The sequence below is a fragment of the Urocitellus parryii genome, chromosome 15, assembly GCF_045843805.1.
Source record: "Urocitellus parryii isolate mUroPar1 chromosome 15, mUroPar1.hap1, whole genome shotgun sequence".
Lineage (NCBI taxonomy): Eukaryota > Metazoa > Chordata > Mammalia > Rodentia > Sciuridae > Urocitellus > Urocitellus parryii.
In genome coordinates, this window is record NC_135545.1 from 48,262,408 (window position 1) to 48,285,329 (window position 22,922).

At 42.4% G+C, this 22,922-nt stretch overlaps 1 protein-coding gene across 3 annotated transcripts in view; it reads right to left on the bottom strand.

Moving 5' to 3' along the window:
* Positions 1-5,204: 5,204 nt before the first annotated feature.
* The window catches only part of Wdr59 (WD repeat domain 59), an 80,376-nt gene continuing 62,658 nt past the window's right edge, over positions 5,205-22,922 (bottom strand). For all 3 annotated transcript variants that reach the window (XM_026399274.2, XM_026399273.2, XM_026399275.2), the window contains 8 exons: positions 20,732-20,865; positions 19,598-19,679; positions 15,200-15,312; positions 13,621-13,771; positions 13,448-13,520; positions 12,246-12,372; positions 11,957-12,099; positions 5,205-7,395 (listed from right to left, as the gene is read on the bottom strand). In XM_026399274.2, coding sequence (XP_026255059.1) covers positions 7,160-7,395; positions 11,957-12,099; positions 12,246-12,372; positions 13,448-13,520; positions 13,621-13,771; positions 15,200-15,312; positions 19,598-19,679; positions 20,732-20,865 — 1,059 coding nt within the window. In that variant the 3' untranslated portion in view covers positions 5,205-7,159. The remainder of the gene's footprint in view (positions 7,396-11,956; positions 12,100-12,245; positions 12,373-13,447; positions 13,521-13,620; positions 13,772-15,199; positions 15,313-19,597; positions 19,680-20,731; positions 20,866-22,922) is intronic.

The window sequence follows — 22,922 nt, forward strand, 5'->3', positions numbered from 1 at the left end:
ACATTTTGCAAAACCAGTGAAACAGCACAGTCAGGATGTTGACATTCACACCCCCGCCCACCCAGCTCAGATTCTCCAGTTTTCCCTGTGCACGCGTGTGGGTGTGTGCTCAATTCTGTGGGATTTTACCACACGCGTACATGTGTATCCTCCACACTCAAGACACGAAACGGTTTCAACCCCAGGGGAATCCTGTGTGTTGCCCTTTTATGCTCAAGTCTCCCTGCCTCCTGCCCCTTCCCATCCCAGACAACCTGGGACCTCTTCTCCAGCCCTTGAGTTTGGCCTTTCGGGAATGTTCTGCAGGAAGACACCTATGGGATGCCACCTTTGGGGATCGGCTTTCCTTGCTGAATCCCGGTTTCTTTGGTCATCCAGGTTGTCAGTGTCTCAGCAGTCCCCTCCTTTTGACTGCTGGATCCTAGTCCACAGGGCAGATACGGGCAGCCCAGAGGACATCTGCAGGGATTCGTTTTAGCTTCTACAAAGCTGCCATTGCAGCCTTTGTTGTTTCTCCAGCCCTGGGACCTCTAGGTCTCAGGTCACCTTTCCCCCCCCACCTTCTTTGGTTGCTTCTTGCATTATTTTTGAGGTTGACAGTTGTACCTAGCAGGAAGGAACACAGGAAATCAAGTCCACCCCGTCTTGTCCAGACCAGAAGGCCTGCCACATCTCAGCATCCATTTTTCATATTTCCTGCAAACCCGAAAATGGAAAGTGACTCTTTTTACATGACATCTATTACGGGAGAGATGGGAAGTGTATTTTCAAGTGAGAAAGGCAAACTGCAGTAAAGCATATAACCATACTTTCTACTAGCAAAAGTGTCCTGTTAGCATTTGTTGGCACATTATCTATGAAAGGGAAAGCATGGAAGGATGAGCACTAGCCTGGTCACACTGGTTGCTGAGGAGTCGGGAGAAAAGATTATTAATTTATTTCCATATATTATTTCATTGATGGCAGTGAAAATCTTTTTGTTTTGTTTGTTTGTTTTGGTCCCAGGGATTGAACTCAGGGGCACTCATCCACTGAGCCACATCCCAGCCCTATTTTGTATTTTATTTAGAGACAGGGACTCACTGAGTTGCTTAGTGCCTCATTTTTGCTGAGGCTGGCTTTGAACTCACGATCTTCCTGTCTCAGCCTCTTAAGCTGCTGGGATTACAGGCATGTGCCATCATGCTGGGCTAACTTTTTCAGTTTTGAAGAAGAAATTAACAAAATAATTTTCAAAAGTTAATTCTTAAAACTGGAAAAAATCCTAATGTTCTTCAGCAGTTTAATGGTTAAGTGTACTGTGGTACATCCATATGATGGACATATACTCAGCAATAAAAAGAACAAGCTACTGATATATGCAACAACTTGGATGGATTTCAAAGAATTACACTGAGTGAAAAAAACAATTTCAAAAGGTCACACGCTGTACTATTCAATTTTAGAATATGGTTGGCTTTTTTTGCACCCAGCACTGGGGATTCCCTCCAGGGCCTCACACATGCTAGGCAAGCACTCTTATCACTGAGCGACATCCCCAGCCCTTTACAACATTTTTATTTTGAGATGGGGTCTCACTAAATTGCCCAGGCTGGCCTTGAACTTGTGATCCTCATCATAGCTTCCTGAGTAGTTAGGATTACAAGTGCACCACCATGCTTAGCTTGAGGGATCCTTGCTGTGTATCTGTGAAGGCAACACAAATCTATACGATAAAATTTCAGAGAACAAACTACATACACATACATACATGCACAAATAAGTGCATGTCACACTGAAATCTGAATCAGGGTGATGGAAAGTACCAATGTCAATTTTCTGGCTGTGATACTGTACTACAATCATGAAAGACGTTACCATGGGGAGAACCCGGGTAAAGAGTATATGGGTCCCTCGGTATTACTTCTTACAACAATATGAAATTTGCAATGCTCTACAGATGAGAAGTTAAAAGAACCAATTCTGGAGCCATAATTATGGTACAGGGAGGGCCTGCTGTGAAATAGAAGCTCCCTGTGCTTTTCCTTAAAGACAGCCACTGTCCCCTGGGACCAGGGCTGGGGCCGATGAGACCTCCATAAGCAGATGGTGGTTATCTTTTTGCCTTGCATCAGTATTTTCTGGTTTGTGAAAATTCAGTAAATCCCAATTATGGAAATCACAAGGGGACTGGAGAGGACAAAATAGTAATGGAATTAAAAATGTTCCTATAATTACAAAAAAATACAGATATAAAAGTCTTTTCTTTAAAGAAAAGACCTGTAGGTTAGCTGGGTGAGTGGTGCACACCTATAATCCCAGTGGCCTGGGAGGCTGAGGCTCAGGAGGCTGAGACAGGAGGACTGCAAGTTCAAAGCCAGCCTCAGCAACAGAGAGGCGCTAAGCAACTCAGTGAGACCCTGTCTCTAAATAAAATACAAAAGAGGGGCTGGGGTTGTGGCTCAGTGGCAGAGTGCTTTCCTTGCACGTGTGAGGCACTGGGTTCGATCCTCAGCACCACATAAAAATAAACAAATAAAATAAAGGCAAGCTGTCCATCTATAACTACAAAAATAAAATTTTTAAAGTACTAAATAGGGCTGGGGATGTGGCTCAGTGGTTGAGTGCCCCTGAGTTCAATCCCTAGCACCCCAAAAAAAGGTTACATACAGATGTGAGCATGAACGGAATAACACTTTTCCTCCCTGGGTGATACCGATATAATACAAAATACATAAGTGATCTCTTCCCTGATTCCAGACACAGAGCTCCTAAAACCCTTGAAATTTCCTGAGCAACAGGACTGCTAGGAGAATCTTTTGTTCTAACATTTGGTCTTTTCCTGACATAGAGCTCCTAAATCTCTCGGGAGTTCATAAGTGAGAGGAATATCTTTTGTTCTAATGAAGGAACCCTACTGTTTTACTTTTTTTAAGACAGGGTCTCCTTAAGTTGCTGAGGCTGGCCTCAAACTTGTGATCCTCCTGCCTTGGCCTCACAAGTCACTGGGATTACAGATGTGCACCACCACATCCAGCATGAAGGGGACTCTTGCTGGGCTTCTGGGTAACCTCGGATGGGGGCATGTTGCCTGGGTGTGATTAGAGGGCTGGAAATTCCAGCCCCACCTCCTGATCTACTGGGAGGAAAAAGGTGTTTAATGTTGAGCTGATCACCAATGGCCAGTGATATAATCAATCAAGCCTAATTAATGAAGCCTCCACACAAATCCAAAAGGACAGGTTCACAGAACTTCCAGGATGCTAAAGGTGCCCACTTACCTTGCCTTATACCTCTTCATCCAGCTGGTCATCTGTATCCTTTTCAACATCCTTTATAATAAATGGGAAAATGTAAGTCAACTGTGTCTGAGTTCTGGAAACCTCCTAATTAGCTGGTGGGAGGTGGTCATGGGTACTTCTGATTTATAGCTCATCAGCAGCACAGGTCACAACCTGAGGCTTGAGACTGGCATCTCAAGTTTTGTGAGACTGGGCCCTTAACCACAGAGGTGATGTCTGAATGGAGTTGAATTGGAGGACACTTGGCAGGCGTCCGCTGGTGACCTGCTCGGCATGTGGGAGGAGTCCCCGCGCAGTTTGGACACAGACATGTGCTGGTTGGAGCACGACTGGCTTAGCTGCTTGTCCTGTGCAATGAAGCAATGAGGACGGCACCCTGACACCCCCACCCCCCAGCAGGCCTGGGGGGACAGTGGGAAGGGAGGAGGGGAAAACCCAGTGGGAATTTTACAGTGAGGAGAAGGAGATCCCAGGTTCACAGATAAAAGCCCAGGCTCCAGACAGCAGCAGTAGGCTCACCATGCTCTGCCTCCTGCCTCTGCTCTGTCCTTAAGAAACTATTCTCAGTGCCCCCCAATGCTGTGTGCTCGTGTCCATCCTTGGCACAGCCCACCCTGTGCCCTCCTGATCTTCCCCACCTGAAAACCCCTTCCAAGGCGCTCAGCAGCACCCTTCTCTAGAGGACCTCGGGCTCACAAGGGTCTCTTTCCTTTCCTGGAGGCCAACTGCACATGGTGACCCAGGCACTTATGTGCACACGTTGTTTCCTACCAGACTCGTCTCCAGTAGGACAGACTTGTATGGTTTCTCCTTGCCCAGCACCCATCTCACATGAAATACTTGATGAATAAAAGCAGGCCTTCCGAGATTTAAGAAAAAAATACCAAATGAGTGACACTGTCGGAACAAGAAACTTTCCAACATCACAGAAAAACAAGATGGTAGATTTATCCCTGCCTCTGACAAGGACGTTAGATTCTAAAGAGAATGAGTATACCAAGGGTCTATCTTTGGAGTGTGTATATGATACCCAATTGCTGCCCCCAGCCTTCAGGAGGGTATGAAAAGGGAAGTTATAAAGGAGGGGTGTGATTGATAATCACAGAACCATCTTTCCACAGCAAACACAATCGACCTTCTAAGAGATTGTCCAGTAGCGTAGAGACCACTGATGGCTGCCTGGGCCTTCAGCCCAGGGATGTCCACAGCAGCCTCCTGCTGACAGAATGAATGACTCCTGTTTTTTTCCTTTGCTTCTGCTCCATGAAGCCACTGAAATGACACTGGGTCTCTCCGCAGTTCTGCCAACCACTGAATCAGGGAAGGAGCTCCCTGCGTGTGAATCCAGCCATGTTCAGATTGAATGCATTTCTATAATAAATGATAATTTTAAAACTTTTTTTTAAGCATCATTGTTTCTATGTGGCATCTATAAGGACAGCATTATACCATTTGTGTTTTGGGGGACAGGAGCACAAAATCAAGTGGCCTAGAAGGCTCAGCCCTTTCTTCCCAGCAGGCCCACTAAGCAACCTTTTGTTTCTGATGCGCAAAGAAACAGACCTGTTTTCCTTGCCAAGTTCAAAGGTACTTTGGAACTCAGCTTATACTATTTTTAAAGACAAACAGGAAAAAGGACTGAGGTGCTTTTAATAATCCATTCTGAGGCACAGAGAATATCAACCATGGCCAGCATCCAGACCTACATGTTTCCAATGTGAATATTTAAAAAATATTAGACTTTGGGGCTGAGGCTGTGGCTCAGTGGTAGAGTGCCTGCCTAGGATGTGTGAGGCCCTGGGTTCAATTCTCAGCACTGTATATAAATAAATAAAGGTCCATAAACAACTAATAAAATATATTTTTTTAATTATACACTTTTGTTCTGGTAACTTGAAAATTTGAAAAGAATTCACATATTAAAAGAGGACAGTATGTAATATTTTAAACTTGAAAATGCTTCATACCTACTATGAAGGATCTTTAGTTTTGGAAGATAATATATATATTCTGATCATTCATCTTCTACTATTTAATATTTAAACTATTTCAATTTGTTTAAATGCTGGTTTTTATCCACTAAACTGATTTCATAATCCATTACAGAGGCCTGACTTGTACTTTGAAACACAGCAATGTGCAGCATTCTCCTGTTATGGGACATGTAGTTATTTATGTTCCTTAAGTTAATCAACTTGGAACCACAAAATTCCAAGAAATAGGAACTTCAACAGAAAAACAAAAGGACAAAAAAATTTTTTTTCTACCCTGGCATATACAAAATGCAAAGAGCTGAAAATCATTCAGAAGAAATAATGGATATGTGAGTTGTAACCACTTGGAACATAGACAAATTGAGGCAAAGTTTGAAGAGAGTTCAAATAAGAATGAGGCATTCACTAGGTGCCTGCCAGCTTGTACAGAGGCAGAGGAAGCTTCAGTAGCAATGCTGGGGATGCAATTTCATCTTCCTGTTGCTAAACAAAATAATTTTAATACTCTCAGAGCTGAACCTTAAATTTCAAATTCCATTTTCTCCTATCAGATGAACAAAGTAAATCAGCATTTACTTTAAAAACTGGAGGACTGTCAAGCATGGTGACATGTGCCTATTAATCCCAGCAACTTGGGAGGCTAAGGCAGAAGGATCACAAGTTCAAGGCCAGCCTTACAACTTAGTGAGGCCCCTAGCCAATTAGTGAGACTCTGTCTCAAAATGAAAAATAAAAAGGGCTGGGGGTGTGGTTCAGTGGCAAAGCACCTCTGGGTTCAATCCCCAATACCAAAAAATAAAAATAAAAACTGGAGAACTGACTTTAGTCACATTCAAAGCAGATAACTCTAGTTAGAAGTAAGGTTAAAGCCATGTTTATAGCAGCACAAATACAACAGCTAAGTCATGGAACCAGCCTAGGTGTCCATCAACACATGAATGGATAAGTATCTATACACATGCACAATAGTTTAATCCAGCCATAAAGAAGAATGAAATTATGTCATTTGCAGGAGAAAGGAACTGGAGGATAGTGTGTTGAAGAAGCCAGATGCAGAAAGTCAAGTGTTCTATGTATTCTTTCACATGTGGAAGCAGGAAAGAAAAAAGGAAAAAAAGGATCTCATGAAAATGGAAGAAAGATTAGCAAGAGAGAGGAAGGGGACCAATGGGGAGGGAGGAGGGGAGGCAAGGGAAGTGCTGGGGATTGAAACTGAGGGAACCTGTGGTGAGCAGGTACAAACCTGCCACAATGGAACCCACTCTGCTGTATAGCTGTTATGCACAAATATAAAAATTTTTAAAGTAGGGTACAAATGACTCAGTGATGTACAACTTTCATTTTTCCCCCTTCAAATAATTACTAGGACTGTATTCCTCAAGGGAAAGCAGTTGAAGGAGAAATGAAAACAAATACATTTTAACAATCCTTAAGTACAGCATATATTTACAATTTCAGTATTATACAGAAGGCCACTATCCATCTGTTCATTTAAATGTATCAATTTCTGAAGTTACAGTTCTCATAGGCCCACTTGTCAATTAAATTAATGTCCACCATCCTTTGACTCAGAGACTCTGTCACAGCTGACTTGGTCAGGAGAGCCCCACTTGTGGTTCAGGGCTAAGACCCTGGGGCCGGTGCTCTTCCCCATGGGAACTTCCATCGTAGTCGCTCAGCTCTGTGCACCTGCCCTCCCACTCCAGCGATGTCCAGGCCAGGGCAGCCAAAGAATAGGAAAGGCTCATGAGCAGCTGCTACTGCGGCCGTCTGTGAGGGCAACACATTCCCACCCCCTGGGTTTTGGAGCTTCCCTCCTGGCAGAGAGCTTTTTACCAGCATTGACGGGGTCCTCTGGAATTACAACACCGACCACCTGTAGGTTCAGAAAGTGCTTTCAAGCAGGCAGTGACACCCACACCCGGTGGGACACACCTCCTGAGTCCGAAACCACTCCATCATGTGGCTAGTGTGGCCCCCGTGACCACAGGTCAGGCAGAAATTGGACGACCCCCGCACGGCCACGTGGCAGATGGCACACTGGAACGTGAAGCCTTTACAGATGGCACACTGTGTGCCCCGGACCTCGCTCCGGCAGTGGCTGCAGTACACGCCAAACTCTGGAAATGGGTGAAGGTGACAAAACAAGAGGCACTGTGAGTTTGGTTTTGAAAAAAGAAACAGCTCTGTCACTTCCCCAGGAAAACAGAAGCCTCTGAATGGAGACCCTTCCTCTTCACACCACCATCTCTGCAAGTCTCCCAGGGCTACACATCCTTTCCTAACTTCTGACAATGGGCACAGCTTTTATGACAGAATTACTTATCAAGGAGTAAATAAAACTTCAAACAATGGCTGTCACACAAACTTCCTTTTCATGAAAAAATACATAAATTCAATAATAACTTGACTTTCTTACCAGACTATACATGGATAAATCACATTTATAGACCAGGTCATACTTCAAATGTCACATTTAAATTCAAGTCTTATTTAATTGGCTATGAATAAGCCATTATTTAGAGGAGAAACATGCTTCATTATATGGACATAAAGTCTACAAATCTTCCCAGAAAACTACTTTTTGGCCTGATGTAAGTAGAGATGTCGTGTCCTGACAGGCCAGGAATACTGACACACGTGGGTACCACAGGTTGAGGCTATTACTACTGTAGTATAAGTTCTGCAGCTGAAACCTGGGAGAGGTGAAACGGATCGTTCTTGGTTCCTGAGAGACAAACTATTAAGGACAATAAAAATACTTGTGGTGCACAGAACAATTATATTACGATCCCAGGGCTTTATGAAACCTCCAGGCAGAAGCTAATTCCAAGGCCTAAGTGGAAGAAGGCTCTAGTGTGTTAACCTCACAACAAGGAGAGTTTTGTACATTAACCAAATTGCCTACACACAAATGTAAGTAGAACCAGCCAAATAAACAAGCCGTTGAATTAATAAATTGAAGCAGGAAGGAATCATCCCCAGGAGAGGCTTGTGAGGACAAAGCACTTGCTTTGCTCTGCCACTGTTACGACCAAGCACTGCATATCACATGGGAAAAAAGCAAAACAACAAAAATCATAAAGAAATACCCTGGCTAGCATTAGCCTCCCCAGTACAGGAGGCCTAGAGCCCTGTCATAAATATCTAACCTCCTAAATGGAAACGACTTTATCATCCCTCGAATTTGCTATGCTGATGCCCATATATCTGGGATGACCCTTGCAGATGAGAGAAGCTGAGAGGAGCCTGCTGGTATCCCCATAAAGACAATGCCTGTGCTTTGGGGGCCTGCTGGTATTTTTCTTTCAAAACCTTCTGCGTCCTATACCTGGGGAGCCAATTCCCCTAAAGTTGTAAAATTTTGCAGATCAAAGCACTTCTCGATTGTTTTTTTCTGTGTTCTTCTACAATTCTTCCACCTCCTTTAAAAAATCTTGTGACATTGTTTGTATTGGTATTAGGATATATTATGAACCTTGCTTAGGTGGTTCCTGGGTTTATGTTTCAGACTCTGATTGGATTATAGACTTCTTGCTCCCACTCACCAAACATCTATTCCTTCGTACATCCCACAGAATTGTAGAAGTCAATAAGGGTTTAGCTGACTGATGCACTGACACATCAGTTCCATATCTCTGTGATTCATGTTTTCCTAAAAACTAATTTTAAAAGACAAATTGCTCTAAGCTATCATTAATCTCTTTCTAGTATACTTTCCTGCTGTTAGACACTATGAAAAAATGTACTGCTCAAATAGCATTTCATGCCTGTATTTCTTCAAGTATGTATACTGAAATAAATCATACTAAAATAATTCTTATTATTCACTGTTTAAATCTATGTATTGCTGTTTTTTTTCTTTTTTAGTTAAAACTATTGGCACAATTTAAAGAGTCAAATAGTTCTATGCATCTTGGTACAAAGCATTTCCAGCATTTCCTGTTACCCGCACCCCTTTTGAACCATCTGACTGCTTCATTTCTTTTTCCCTCCTTATCTCTAAACAACATGTTTATAAGGCTATTTCTTAAGCGTCACATGTAGGCACTGCCCACTGGCTGTCCACAGTGAAAACACTCCCCTAGTCTCCCAACGACAGGCACACCACTTGCTCGCGCCTCCCCTGCACAGTTCTCCCCTGGCTGGATCACGTTCTGCTTGAGCATCATTTACCCATGCAAACATCATTCAAGTCATGTACTATGACACTTTCCCTTTCTTGAACATTTTGTTTTTCCCAGAGTTAGTGACTGTCTCACTTTTTCATTTGTTTAGTTTGCTATGTACTTATTAATAATTCATCTCTGAACTCTCCTTCAAATAACTGATCTTCTATAAATACACTGAACACTGAGCTATACTAGATAATTTCTTCAATTTTCTCTTGCTGGAGCCAGGACTCCTGACTGGTTTATGCCCCTGTCTGTATGGTAAGCACCCCCTATCAGCACTCCAGCTTCCTTATTTATGGGAATGAATCTAGTCCTCCCTAGATAGGCTCAGGCTGACTTTTATACATGATTGACAACTGATTAGAAATCATTTCCTTGAGAATTCTGGAGGCATTCCTGCATTGTTATCTTGTATCCAGAGATGTGATGAGGTATGATGCCATTTATATTCCTTACCCTTTGTATGTGACCTCGTTGTTTTTCTTTCTAGAAGTTTCCAGGGTGTCTTCGGTATCCCCCATCTTTCTTTGGCCATTATGCTAGGTACCTGGCATGGAGCTACCACTAACTCACCCAGATCCCAAATTTTATTGCTAACATTACTTCTCCTTGCAAAGGTATACCTTTTCAGAAAAACTGTATATAGACAGTAATGGTAGGGTCTGGAGAGAGAGGAAATCAATGTTGTGTTCAGTCACTCTCTTCAGGAGTCTTCCATTTCTTCCTCTTAGAAAAAACCTCTTTGCTTAGGTTCTTTCACATCATTGCCCATCTTTTCCTCAAAACTTACTGATGTCTCACTCTGTCTCCACTCTGGTTCTTCCTCCAGGGCCCAGCTCCCAGGGTGGGCAGGCTCTTATCTGTGCTCCCCACACCCTCCCTTCCCATGCCCACCCAGCTCCTAGGTAAACACGCCCATTCTCACAGCTCAAATACTGTCCACATGCTGGAGATCCCCAAATTCCTAGCTCTAGCCCCCAAATCTCCTGAGCACCAGACTCACATCTAACCTCCCACAGACTCCTCCCATCCCAAATTTCACACACATCTCTGACTATCTCAAACTAAGTTCACAATTTTTTTTCCTGTATTTTCCATCTGAGAAAACAACAGTCACCTACTTAGTTGCTCAAGTTGGAAATCCAGTAATCACCCAAACTTTGTCTCTCTTCCTTAATCTCATAACCAAATTATTAGCCAGTCATGTTGAGCCTAACTCTGAAGTATATATATATGTATTTTTTTGTGTGTGTGGTCCTGAGTGCATGCAAAGCAAGCACTCTACCAACTGAGCTATATCCCTAGCCTTAAAATATATTTTTAATCTCTCTTTCTCTCTGTTGTGACACCACCCTCAGACTAGGCCACAGAGCTCTTGGATCACAACAACGGCCAAATGGTCTTCCTATTCCTACTCGGCCCTCCTCTGGTCCTCCTCTAACAGCCAAGGTGATCCTCTTAAAACGGAAGACAGCACATGTCACTTCCTTCTTAATGCCCTCCGAAGCTCACCACTGGACTCAGAATACAACCTAAATCCTTTACCACAGCGTACAATTCCATGCTGGCTATGGCCCTAATAATCCCACAATCTTAATTTTTAAAATTCTTTCTATGTTATTTAATTTTTTTATCAATATGTTTTTAATTGACACAGAGAAACTGTACAATGTGGCATTTCAATACATGTACACAGTGGGCTATGATCCCTTCAGGGAGAGCCATCTCCATCGCTTCAGACTCACATCATTTCTGTGTCAGAAACCTATAGGATCCTCTTTTAGCTATTTTGAAATAGTCAACAGTTACCTTACTGAGCTACAGAATATTAAAAGTTATTCCGCCTATCCAACCATATCCCTGCACTCTAATTTTGTACCACTCTTCTCACTTATGGGTTCTGGCCACACCGGCCTCCCTTCATTTGTTCAAAAATGACAAGTCACCTCCTCATGAGCTGCTTCTCTGAATGGGACGCCGCTCTTCCCACTGACCTTCCCAGACAGTCCCTTCTCAGCCTTCAGGCCTTGGCTCCTTGGAGAAGCCCTTCCTACTGGCCTTGACCCATCTCTTAGGATTCACCTTCCTGCTCTCCCTGCCCCAACGTTATTTTTGTTTGCTCATTACTATTTGTCACAATTTGTGATTATTTACTTTTTCTCCTACCAGCTGTGAGTTCCATAAGGGAGAAAAAGACTGCGTGAGCACCGAGCGCTGGGCTTTCCGGGGGCTTGAAGGGGCTCCACATGCGTTAGTTAAACAAGGAGCGAGCACCCCACTTCCAATCCATGCTGAGTACTGGATCTGAGACTACCTCTTTACAATTGAAAATGAATCTTGTTATCAAATGCAAAGGTTTTCAGGAGCTTAGTTAAGATTCAACATGTTTCTGAAATTTGGCCTATAAATGAGAAGGGAAGACTTCACTCCAAGTCTGAGGTTGTAGACAAATTAAATGCCAGGATCTTCAAAATGGTGACAGGAAAGAAAAGAAATTCACACTCACCAATCCCTTTGTGGGGATCAGGGGGACAGGACACAAACTTGAGCACTTCTGCTCGCTTCTCTCTTAGCCCCCAACGGTAGAGGATCTCTCCATAGCATTTCTTAAAGTCGTCAAACTGCTGGGTGTTAGCAGGGTCCAAAAGCCTGGATAAAATTCAAGATTTCCTGTCAGTTTCAGAAAACATAAGCTCGATACCAAATGGCATTTAATGTGTCTTTCTTTCAAGCAAGAGTCCTGATCTGGGAGAGCTGAGTTCTGGATCTGCGCTCCTGCCTGGGAAGGCTGTTACCTTTTATTTTTATCATGTTGGTCCCGTTCCCGCTCTCGAGGATCACTGTAGGTCAGACTCCCGAAGCGGAGTTCTTCTGGCGAGGACTCTCCCCAAGGCGAAGACAAGTGCTCTGCGTCTCTTCCCGCTGAAGAAAAGCAAAGGCGAAGAGCAATGAGTGAAGGCCAGCAGACACCTGAAAACTCTCAAGCCACAGTGTCGTCAACTGAGTCCCTGGTAGAAAATAAGCTAAGCTGAAGATTCTGAGAAATATTTCTACCTCTTTGTCCAGGTTTTTACTACTAAGGGAACCTGATCATTAAGTGCACTCAATAATTAAGGAAATTATAGTATACTGACACAGAATGTAATGGGTGATTATTTATAAAGATTTGTTAAATGACATGAGAAAATACTCTTGATAAAATTAAAAGCCGAACGCAATCTAGCATATATAGAATAACCACCCACACACGTACACATACTGGAAGAAAATGTTCTGCAATGTTAATGGATGTTATTTCCTAGGTAAGGGAGATCAATAATTACAATTTTTTTCTCTAATATTTTTTGTCTGTATTTCTTCCCTGGGCATGTACTACTTTTATTTATTTGTTTTGGCTTTATTTTATTTTTTAAAAGATTGGGTCTTGCTACCTTGCCCAGGCTGACTTAGAATTCCTGAGATCAAGCGATCCTCTAGCCTTAAGCCTCCTGAGTAGCTGGGACTACAGGAACATGCCATCCTGCCTGGCTCATGCACTACTTTTATAATCAAGAAAATTAAGATTATTTTTAAAAAGAAATTTCCAAAATCCTGGAAAACACAGAGACACCCACTCATGAAACAGACCCTCACGACCAGCTGGAGTCAGGCCCAGTTTTATTTCTCTACACTGAAAGTGGTCTTGGGAAAAGGTGGGTGATAGGAAGTGGCAGATGATCCTGGAAAGGGCCACGTGAAGGAGAAAGGAGAAAAGCTGGATTTGGGGGGCAGAGCAGAAGTACCAAGTTTATCAAGGTTTATCAAGGCTGCGAGATGGAACTGAAGACCTTTCAAGATACAAGGTCAGGCCTTGCTGGAACAGCATCCCTCCCACACCAAAGTGAGAGAACTGAGAACCAAAAACATGGGGAGCAACATGCACTAACTGAAGATTCACATGGACAACAGCTTCTAGAGTACTGAGAACCCAGCGCGGCCTGGGTCCTTCCACACCAACCTATGTTCCAGCCTCCGGTGCTGAGCCCTGGGTCCGACATACTGGAGCAGGAACCCGAGGAGGTGAAGCTGGGCTACAGGTGGGAGGAGGAACACACTGGCATCAGAACACTGGTCCACACCACAATTCACATCAAGGAAAAATTAGACACGAGCCAGAGAACCACAACTTACATATCGACTGTGGGACACCATGAGATTAGAAGACCGGTTAGGAAAAGGCCCGAAGGGGTTCGGGATGCCCTGAGGCCGAGACTGGGCTTCGAACACACTGCAGAGCATTGCCAAGGTCTGCACGTCCCGGAGTCGGCAATAATGAGCCAGCCTGGAAAAGTAGGTGCCAGGAAGGAAACAAGTCAAGCAGGGGACGAGGAAGGACATCTCGCAGTCTCTGCCATGAGTAGGTGCCTCAAACCCTGTCAGGAACTGGGGCCTTCTGCAGGCTCTGACCTGCTTTGAATCTGGCTACACTTGAGTTGGAATAAAAGGTATCAAAGTCTTACGAAGGGCCTAGATCCCCACCCTGAGAGTTCCTGACTGGCAGTGAGGCTAGAGCCCCAACACAGTGCAGCTTCTCCCCAAGAACCAAGTGGGTTCACCTCACATCTGAGTGAGGAGGAGTCTGCGCCTCCTCAGGCTCCCCAACTCTGAGGAAGACTCTCACTGCTTTGGGGGCACTTCCCATGTTGCTCATTCATACAGTGTGAAGCTACAGACGGTGCCCAGAAACACCCTGCTGCCATAGTATGGTGGAAAGGCCACTGACTCTGGAGATGGACTTGTGACTAGGAGCTATTAAATAAGAATGACAAGGAATAAATATTTTACCTTTTAGGTATTCCTGTTCCCTTTGTCTTTTGGGACTACCCTACCCTAGAATGTGAGCTAGGGATCAGAGGGACTTTGCCCCTGGGATGGAATAATACACCTTCCTAGCACTCAGGTTTGAACTTTTTAAATTGTTTTATACTATCTTTCAGAAGGCTTACCTCAAGTAAGTAGAACAAATGTTACCATCCCTGTGTGGAGGATAAGGCAGTGGGAGCACACGAGCAGGTGTCCCAGGTCTGGCCTCAACAGGTAAATAAAGCAAACCTCAACCTGCAGAAGTGGAGTTTCCTTGCCTGGGACTAGGCCTCAACATTATGGACATTCAAGTCATTTTACTCCGTGGTAAATTATTTTCTATCTTATAATTCTAGCTTGCCATATATCAGTGTAATAAATTAAACACAAGTTCAATGTTTCTATGTGTGGCCCAACGGTGTGAAAGCGCCCAGTGTTGGGAAAATCAATACAGACACACCGTTCTCTTATCTCTTCCCTGGGGCCAGACCCCACAGCATCTAAGGAGAAACTCACCTCCAGATCTGGGTTCACACAGATGTGATTCACAGGCTAAAGCACGTGTCTTCAGGCGTCTCTAACCTTTGTTATAAGTGACAGATACTATATACTACCTTTTGCTGTAAGAAATTCATTCTGTACAGAGGTAATTTCAGCACTAAAAGGAAAGATCCTACTTTTTCCTCTCATTTCTTAGGCCTCTAAAACTTTCTTTTTTTTTTTTTTTTTTTTTTTGTTTTTTTGTTTTTTGGTTGAACCCAAGGCTTTGGGCTTGAGAGACAAGCACTCTACCAACTGAGCTATACCCCCAGCCCTGCAACTTTCCCTGAGGCAATAATATTTAATGTGTTTACAGACCAAAAATCGACATCATTCATTTTTCTCACTTTTAGCTCTCAAAACCTACAGGGACTCCAGTAGCTGTCGCCCAAATGGATGCCGAGCCCAGGGTGTTTCCAAATCTGGGTCAGACTTCGGACCAAGGCAAAGATCTGTAGCTACTGTAGCCAGTGACCACACCTGGAGAGATGAAAGAGAGACACTCAGACTGATGAGGACAGGAACAGAACCATGAAGGAACCCCACCTCCCCTCCATCTACAACCTAAAACCCTGCTATGGAGCGCATCGAAAGCTGGGAGCTTGCTCAAATGCAGAAGGTCCCGCTCAGACTGACCAAATCAGAATCTGCATTTTATAAGATCCTCAGAGGACCTGTATACACTATAAAGTTTGAGAAACACTAGCCTCAAAACATCATTAAAGGGCTGGGAATGTAGCTCAGTGGGAGAGTGCTTGCCTAGAACGTGCAAGGCCCTGGGTTTGATCCCTGGCCCTGGGTTTGATCCCAACCCTGGGGCTGCAGTGGGGGGAAGAGTTCATTAAATGAATTTCAGAGAAATGACTGCAATAATTTCAAGGTGTTATCTATTTAACACTAACTCATGAATTTCTGATGTTTGAGAGCATTCTGAATCATGTTGAATGAAGATCTGTCCTTTACCCAAATAACGTAACTTTTTTTGCTTTCATTATGAAAGTTTTAGTATACCCTCTGAAGCTAAAGAAGAAGAGGTTGAGGCTAAATAGACCTGGCTTTCTTTTTGTTGATGCCAAATCTGGGGAATACCTCCAATCCTGATATCTCATGGGGCTTGGAATCATCAGCAGAAACTAATGTCCACTCAGTGTTTATTAAATCCAAGAAATGTGCTAAATACACCATGTTATAAACAAGCCCCCATCCCCTGATACTTGTATCAAATACTACTTTTAGAGAATTTTTTTCAGTAGTGACACATGACTGCAGCCCACTAATTGGAAAGCATTATTCTAGACTGAGAGAAGCTAAAAAGGGAGAAGATATTGACTTTGAATCAAGGAGTTTATAATAAAAGAAGAAAGAATAGGCAAATAAAAATGCTGCAAAACAGAAACATCAGACATACAAAATCAAAATTATGTGGCACCAACACACTTGAAAATGACACACAAGTGTTGTAGAAGAGAGAAAACTTGAAGTTTACATTCATGTCTGAAATTAAGGACCCCCTTGAATGGCTGACTTGCTAGAGTGGGAAAGCTTTTCTACCCTGGCTGACAATTTAGCCACTTTACTTCCTCACTTTATTTTATTTTTTTAGAGAGCGAGAGAGAGAGCGAGCGAGAAAGAGAGAGAGAGAGAGAGAGAGAGAGAGAGAGAGAGAATTTTTTAATATTTATTTTTTAGTTCTCGGTGGACACAACATCTTTGTATGTGGTGCTGAGGATCGAACCCGGGCCCCACTCATGCCAAACGAGCGCGCTACCACTTGAGCCACATCCCCAGCCCTACTTCCTTACTTTAAATTATCATTTCTTCAACAGAAAGAGTGACACTTGCATTCATTTCTGCAGTTTTTGTTAAAACAGTAAACACATCATTTTCAACATGGGCATAAGGAACAATGAAAATTCTTCAAGCTTTCTCACTGATGTCATTCCTCTGTCCCTTTAAATCATACCATGTTCACAAATGATGACAATGATAATTATAAGAATAGCAACAGTGACTGTACCACACAGTGGACCTTTTCTATCTGCCCATACAGTTATGAGACTTTACAGTTAATACATCATTTAGTTCTCACAGTGGCTTCTGGAGCACTGCTCCATTTTACAGTTGGGGTACTTGAGGTTTGGAGAGATTCGGTGCCTGGCCTAGGAGCACACAAGAATGTTGCAGCCCCAGGTTTGCCTGAAGACACGGTCCTCCCCAAGCATTTGGACTGCCTGCTCTACCAGGTCAATTCTGCCTATAAATTATTAAACACTTAAAAACAAAACAAACAAAAAAAAACCCAACACCTCTTTAAGAAGTAATTTTTCCTTAGAGGATGTTTTTTTCAGAACATGAACTTGGTCTGCCTTAATACTGCATTCACCAATCTAATCTTCTCACCAACCACTTAAGGAAATTATTCTCAGGCTTCTCATTTTACAAACATCTGAAAGGCCTTAGTGTGAGGTAACTTGCCTAATCCCTCTGCTAGAAGGAGGTGAACCAGGCCTCCCGTGATAAATCCCACACTGCTTCTTCTATAAATAAAAAAAATTCTTCTATAAAGAAATTTCTCATGCTGTCTTCTTGCTGTGTACAAAATCTAGGTGTCTAGGGCCTTAGAGAAATAGGGTGTGATGGTGCACACCTGTAATCCCAGCAGCTCAGGAGGCTGAGATAGGAGGATTCCAAGTTCTACGCCAACCTTGGTAACTTTGAGACCCTGTCTCAAAATAAAAAATAAAAAGGTCTGGGGATATGGCTTAGTGGTAGAAGAGCACCCCTGGGTTCAATCCCCAGTACAAAAAAAAAAAAAAAAAAAGAATTAATTCATGCCTACATTTCTCTTATAAAGGGTTCAGGCAAAAACTTGACAGTATTTATTAGAAAATAAATGGAAATCTTAGGGATTTTTTTTTTTTAATCAGATAAAAGCCAAGGAAAGGCCTGGTGTTGATTTGTTAGGAGGATTACAAGAAAAAATACCAAGCTAATAGGACAGCCTCTAATAATTTCCATTGTTCAATCTAATCCTCAGACTAAAGAATAAGGATGCAAGAGAGTCAGAAAGTAGATTAGTGGTTGACTAGGTCTGGGGACAAAACGGGATTGAGAGGTGACAGCTGAGGGCATGGGGTTTCCTTTTAGGATAATGAAAATTTCCTAAAACTGCTTGTGGTGATAGTTGCACAACTTTGAATACACTGAAAACCACCAAATGGTAGGTTTTAACTGGGTAAATTGCATGTTATATGGACTATATTATAATACAGCTGTTTAAAAAACAATATAGACACTGTGCATGGTGGTACACAGTGTTATCCCAGTGACTCAGGAGGCTGAGGCAAGAGGATTGCAAGTTTGAGACCAGTCTCAGCAACTTAGTGAGACCCTGTGTTAAAATACAAAGTAAAAAGTACTGGGATGTAGTTCAGTGTTAAAGAGCCCCTGGGTTCAATCTCCAACATCCACCTACCCCCAGGCAAAAACAAACAAACAACAATAACAACAACAACACACACACACACACACACACACACATATATACACATACACACACGCGTGTGTGTGTGTGTATGTGTGTGTGTGTGTGGAGCAGCTTGCTTTAGTAAACTGATGTGTTCCTGAAAAGATAAAGGAAATTTAAATTTTTTTAAAGATTAAATCTTTTTTTAAAACTCAACATCTATACCTAAAAGAATGCTTTGGTAAATTTTTATGAATGAAGCTTTTTCCCCCTAGTGCTGGGGTTTAACTCCAAGCCCTCATGCATGCTAGGCCAGTGCTCTACCACTCAGCTACTTGAGAAACTAAGGCAGGAGGATCACAAGTTTGAGGCTAGCTTGTGCAACTTAGCAAGATCCTCTCCCAAAATAATATTAAAAAGGGCTGGAAATGCAGTTCAGTATGCAAGGGTTCAATCGCCAAAACCAAAAGAGAAAAAGAAAAAACAAAGAGGGAAAAGAAATAAGAATTGAAAGTGCAAATGGCAAAAATTACATACTCAAACTAGGTATGCAATGATTATTGTGGTACTGGAAGAGAAAAGAGATGTAGTTTAAAGAAAGAAAATCAGACTGGCCAAGGCAGGAGGATCCTAAATTCAAGACCAAAATGGGCAACTCAACAGGCAACTTGGCAAGATCCTCTCTCAAAAAATAAAAAGGGCTGGGGATGTAGCTTAGTGGTAGAGTACCTCTGAATTCAATCCCAGTATCAAAAAAAAAAAAAAAAATCAGTAAATTCTTTAGGATTTTTCCAACTAACCATTGGTAAGAATGATGACAATAGTCAATGATCTGGGGTTTTCTGACCTGAGACTGGTCTCAAACTTGCAATCCTCTTGCCTCAGCCTCCTGAGTTACTAGGATTACAGGTGTGCACCACCATGCACAGTGTCTATATTGTTTCTTAAACAGCTGTATTATAATATAGTCCACATAACATGCAATTTACCCAGTTAAAACCTACCATTTGGTGGTTTTCAGTGTATTCAAAGTTATGCAACCATCACCACAAGCAGTTTTAGAAAATTTTCATTACCCTAAAAGGAAACCCCATGCCCTCAGCTGTCACCTATCAATCCCTTCTTGTCCCCAGCCCCTAGTCAATGATCTGGGGATTTTGCTATAGATTAGCAAAGAAAACAAAACAAAAAAAAAATTGCAAAACAGGAGGCAAAAATGTTGCTAACCCATGACTATCAAGTGACAACAACTTGGTCATAAAGGGAAATTCCAAGCTGCACCAACAGGGAGGCATGTACCTGGACAAGATCCTTTCTTCCAACAAGCATGGCTGAAGCAGCGTTCTTCTGACATGTTTCCTGAATATCATTCACATTCAATCTGAAATTTTTAAAAAAGAATAAAAAAGTGTCCTTCAGTCTAAGTTCCTAAGTCAATTCCTTCTGGTTTAACAGCCTAGCAACTGCCTCTTTGCTGTTCACTCAAAATGTTTTTCACTGTGTTGGCCTCAAGCTGCCTGCTATCTGACACTAGGATTAATGAGAGCTATGAGGGCTATGGGTTCTCATCCAGAGAAGGTGAATTCCTCGCTGTTTTGAGTCAGGACAGGAAGCCAGACTCAAATGCTAATTTGTCAACCAGTTTTTATGTGAAGTTTCCAAGATTTAAAGGATTTAAATATGTGCAACACTGTGAACTAAGAAGAGCCTTGGGCTGTTAAAATAATACAAAATAAACACTTCTTGTTATGTGTTCAAGTTCAGGAAGAAGCAGGAGAACCACAGGCTAGCAAACATGCTGGTCACTCATCTCCCACTCCTCTTCAACCAAGGTGATGCCTTTGATTTGTTTTATATATTGGATATGAGAGCCAATTTTAAGATTCCTGTCCACTGCCATACATATCCTCCCGATGAAAGTGAATGGCACCAGTGAATATTGATGGGATGTTGCTCCTGTGATTACATTATTAAGCACTGGACTTTGAGTCTGTCAAAAGGCAGACTATCCTGGGTAGGCCTTACTTAATCATCTGGGCCCTTAGAAGGGTCTATGAACCACTGCTGTTGGTCTGAAGAAGATGAAATTCATATGAGCATACTATAGCTGCAAGGATCTGAATTCTGTCAACAACTGAATACGCTTAGAATAGGACCCAAGGCTTAGGAAGAGAACACCACCTGGCCAGTGTAATGATTTCAGCCAAGTGAGACCCTGGGCGAGGGTTCAGTGAAGCTATGTACAGACGGTTACTGCAAGGTATGCTGTCTGAAGCTGCTAAGTCTGTAGTAATTTGTTATAAAACAAGAGAAAGCTAACACACTGAACTTCTACTGAAACTGCTTTTGAAGAAAAGCTTGCAACACTTACAAAAAAGGTTTATGGATCCTGACTAAGCAATAAGGGCAGTTTACTTGAACTCTTGAACTTACATGTACAGTTCTCCCAGTGATTTGTGAACAGGAAGGAGGCATGAAACATCTTGAATGATGACTTTCCCGGCAGCCTTGATGGGTCGATTGCCAGAGTCTGATCCCTCGCGCTTACTTTTCCACCTCCTTGATTTCTGGGGGAGACGACAAGAGAGAACTAATGAGGACTTTGAAGAGTGGAAACCCAGAGTTGCAGAGCATATTATATTTGGGTCATTGGTAATTTGCAGAAACTTTAAATTATATCATGCCCACAATTACATGAATCAGCATCTGTAGGAAATAAAAGGATGACAAAGGGACTGACCTTGTGATCCAAAATCCTAACAGGAAAATAGGCACCAAATGCAGGACTAGCTACATTCTGCAGGTGCTCAAAACCAGATACCAGGAAGCCAGAATTAATCAATTAATTAAGACAGCAGGTAAATAAGTTAGTAAAAGGCCCCAAAATGTGGGAGAAGAACAAATTTTAAGATTGTTAAAGTACTAGGTTCAAAGTTCTTGCCTGAAACTAATCAAAGGTGTAGGGGTGTGTGTGTGTGTGTGTGTGTGTGTGTGTGTGTGTGTGTTTCTTCTTCTCAGACAGGTTCAACAGGGTTTGTTGAAATTTTAATTTAAGAAATTTTTTTAAAAAGAAATTTTAATTTAGACATTTCAGTGTAGATTCTGCAAACCTTAATCCATGAAGGAAGACAGAAACTTGGCAGCTCAGGAATATTTCTAGCAACTTAAATAATTTCTAAAAGTGATCATTTTAGGAAGCCAAAAATGAGTCAGGGGATTATATAATGGACATGAGAAATCATGAGCAAGGGTCCCAATTCCCCAGAGCCATTCCTGTGTGTGTGAAATGGGAAATGTCCTGGAAATCCAGAATTATTAGAGTGCAGCTCCATCTGGTATCTTCAAAATGACAACCAGCCACAGGAGCAGTAATCTATTTTATTTCCAGAAGTTCAAAAGAGATCACCAAAGTGGTTCAAAACTAAGGAATGGAGAGACATACTTATTAACAAAGAAGGGGAAAGGAACAAATGAATAGGGCCTGACATCTGGATTTAGAAAACCACAATTAACTGGTCTTATTACCACATGTACTGTTCAATATGACCCTGGGAAAGTTAATTATCTACTGTGGATTTAGTCTCATGCATTTACTCTTTGCTCACTGATAACTTGGGGCCAGTGATGGACTCTGCTGTCAATCTCATGAGGTCAATAAGGATACAATGTAAAGATATGGGTGCACACCAAAAAATGCAACCTAAAAATATATAATTAATATGAATATATAAACTCAGGAATCTAAATTAGATCATTATTTGATTACTCACAAATTCATTCTTTGCAAGTGATTTTTTGGCCGGGGCCGGGGTGGGGGGGGTGGTACTGGGGATTAAACTTGGGGTGCTTACCCACTGAGCCACATCCCAAGCCCTATTTTGTATTTTATTTAGAGACAGGGTCTCACTAAGTTAGTGCCTCACTGTTGCTGAGGCTGGCTGTGAACTGTCGATCCTCCTGTCCCAAGCCTCCCAAGCTGCTGGGATTACAGGCATGCGCCACCATGCCTGGCTGCAAGTGATTTTTATACAATCACTTATTCATGAATTAGTCTTGGATTAAATCCAGGAATTCTGACCACTGATGTCCCATCTAATCCAAAGGTGCCAAGTGCATATAACTTCCTAAAGGATCAATACATGTCTTGGAACATATTAAATGCAGGACACCTGGACTTAGTTTCAGGCAGGCACACCATAATGTAGTACATATGCTTCACTATCAGATTGGAACCTTAACCCATCTGAGTTTAAGAAACTCTGTTACTATTTACTACTTAACAAGTCATTATTCTTCAACACAAGGGGATGCCTAATCTATTCTGTCAGGTAGCCCTTCATCTCTTCAGGCCCTGGTTCTTTCCAAAAGAAGGATTATGGGCATACTCACAAACATACTATCCTTTTAGCCACAAACATCCTGACTTGGAAGCAAGTGAAGGATGTACATGTTGAAGAGTAAACAACCTGTCATGGGAGCAGGCAGTGTTAACTGAAGTAAGATGGACATAGTTATGTGCACTCAATACTATGCACAACTTGCTGGAGGGACGGTAATTTCATGTACATGTACCCTGCAGTGACAGTGAACAGTATAAGGTGCTTCACTAGCTGGGAACAACATA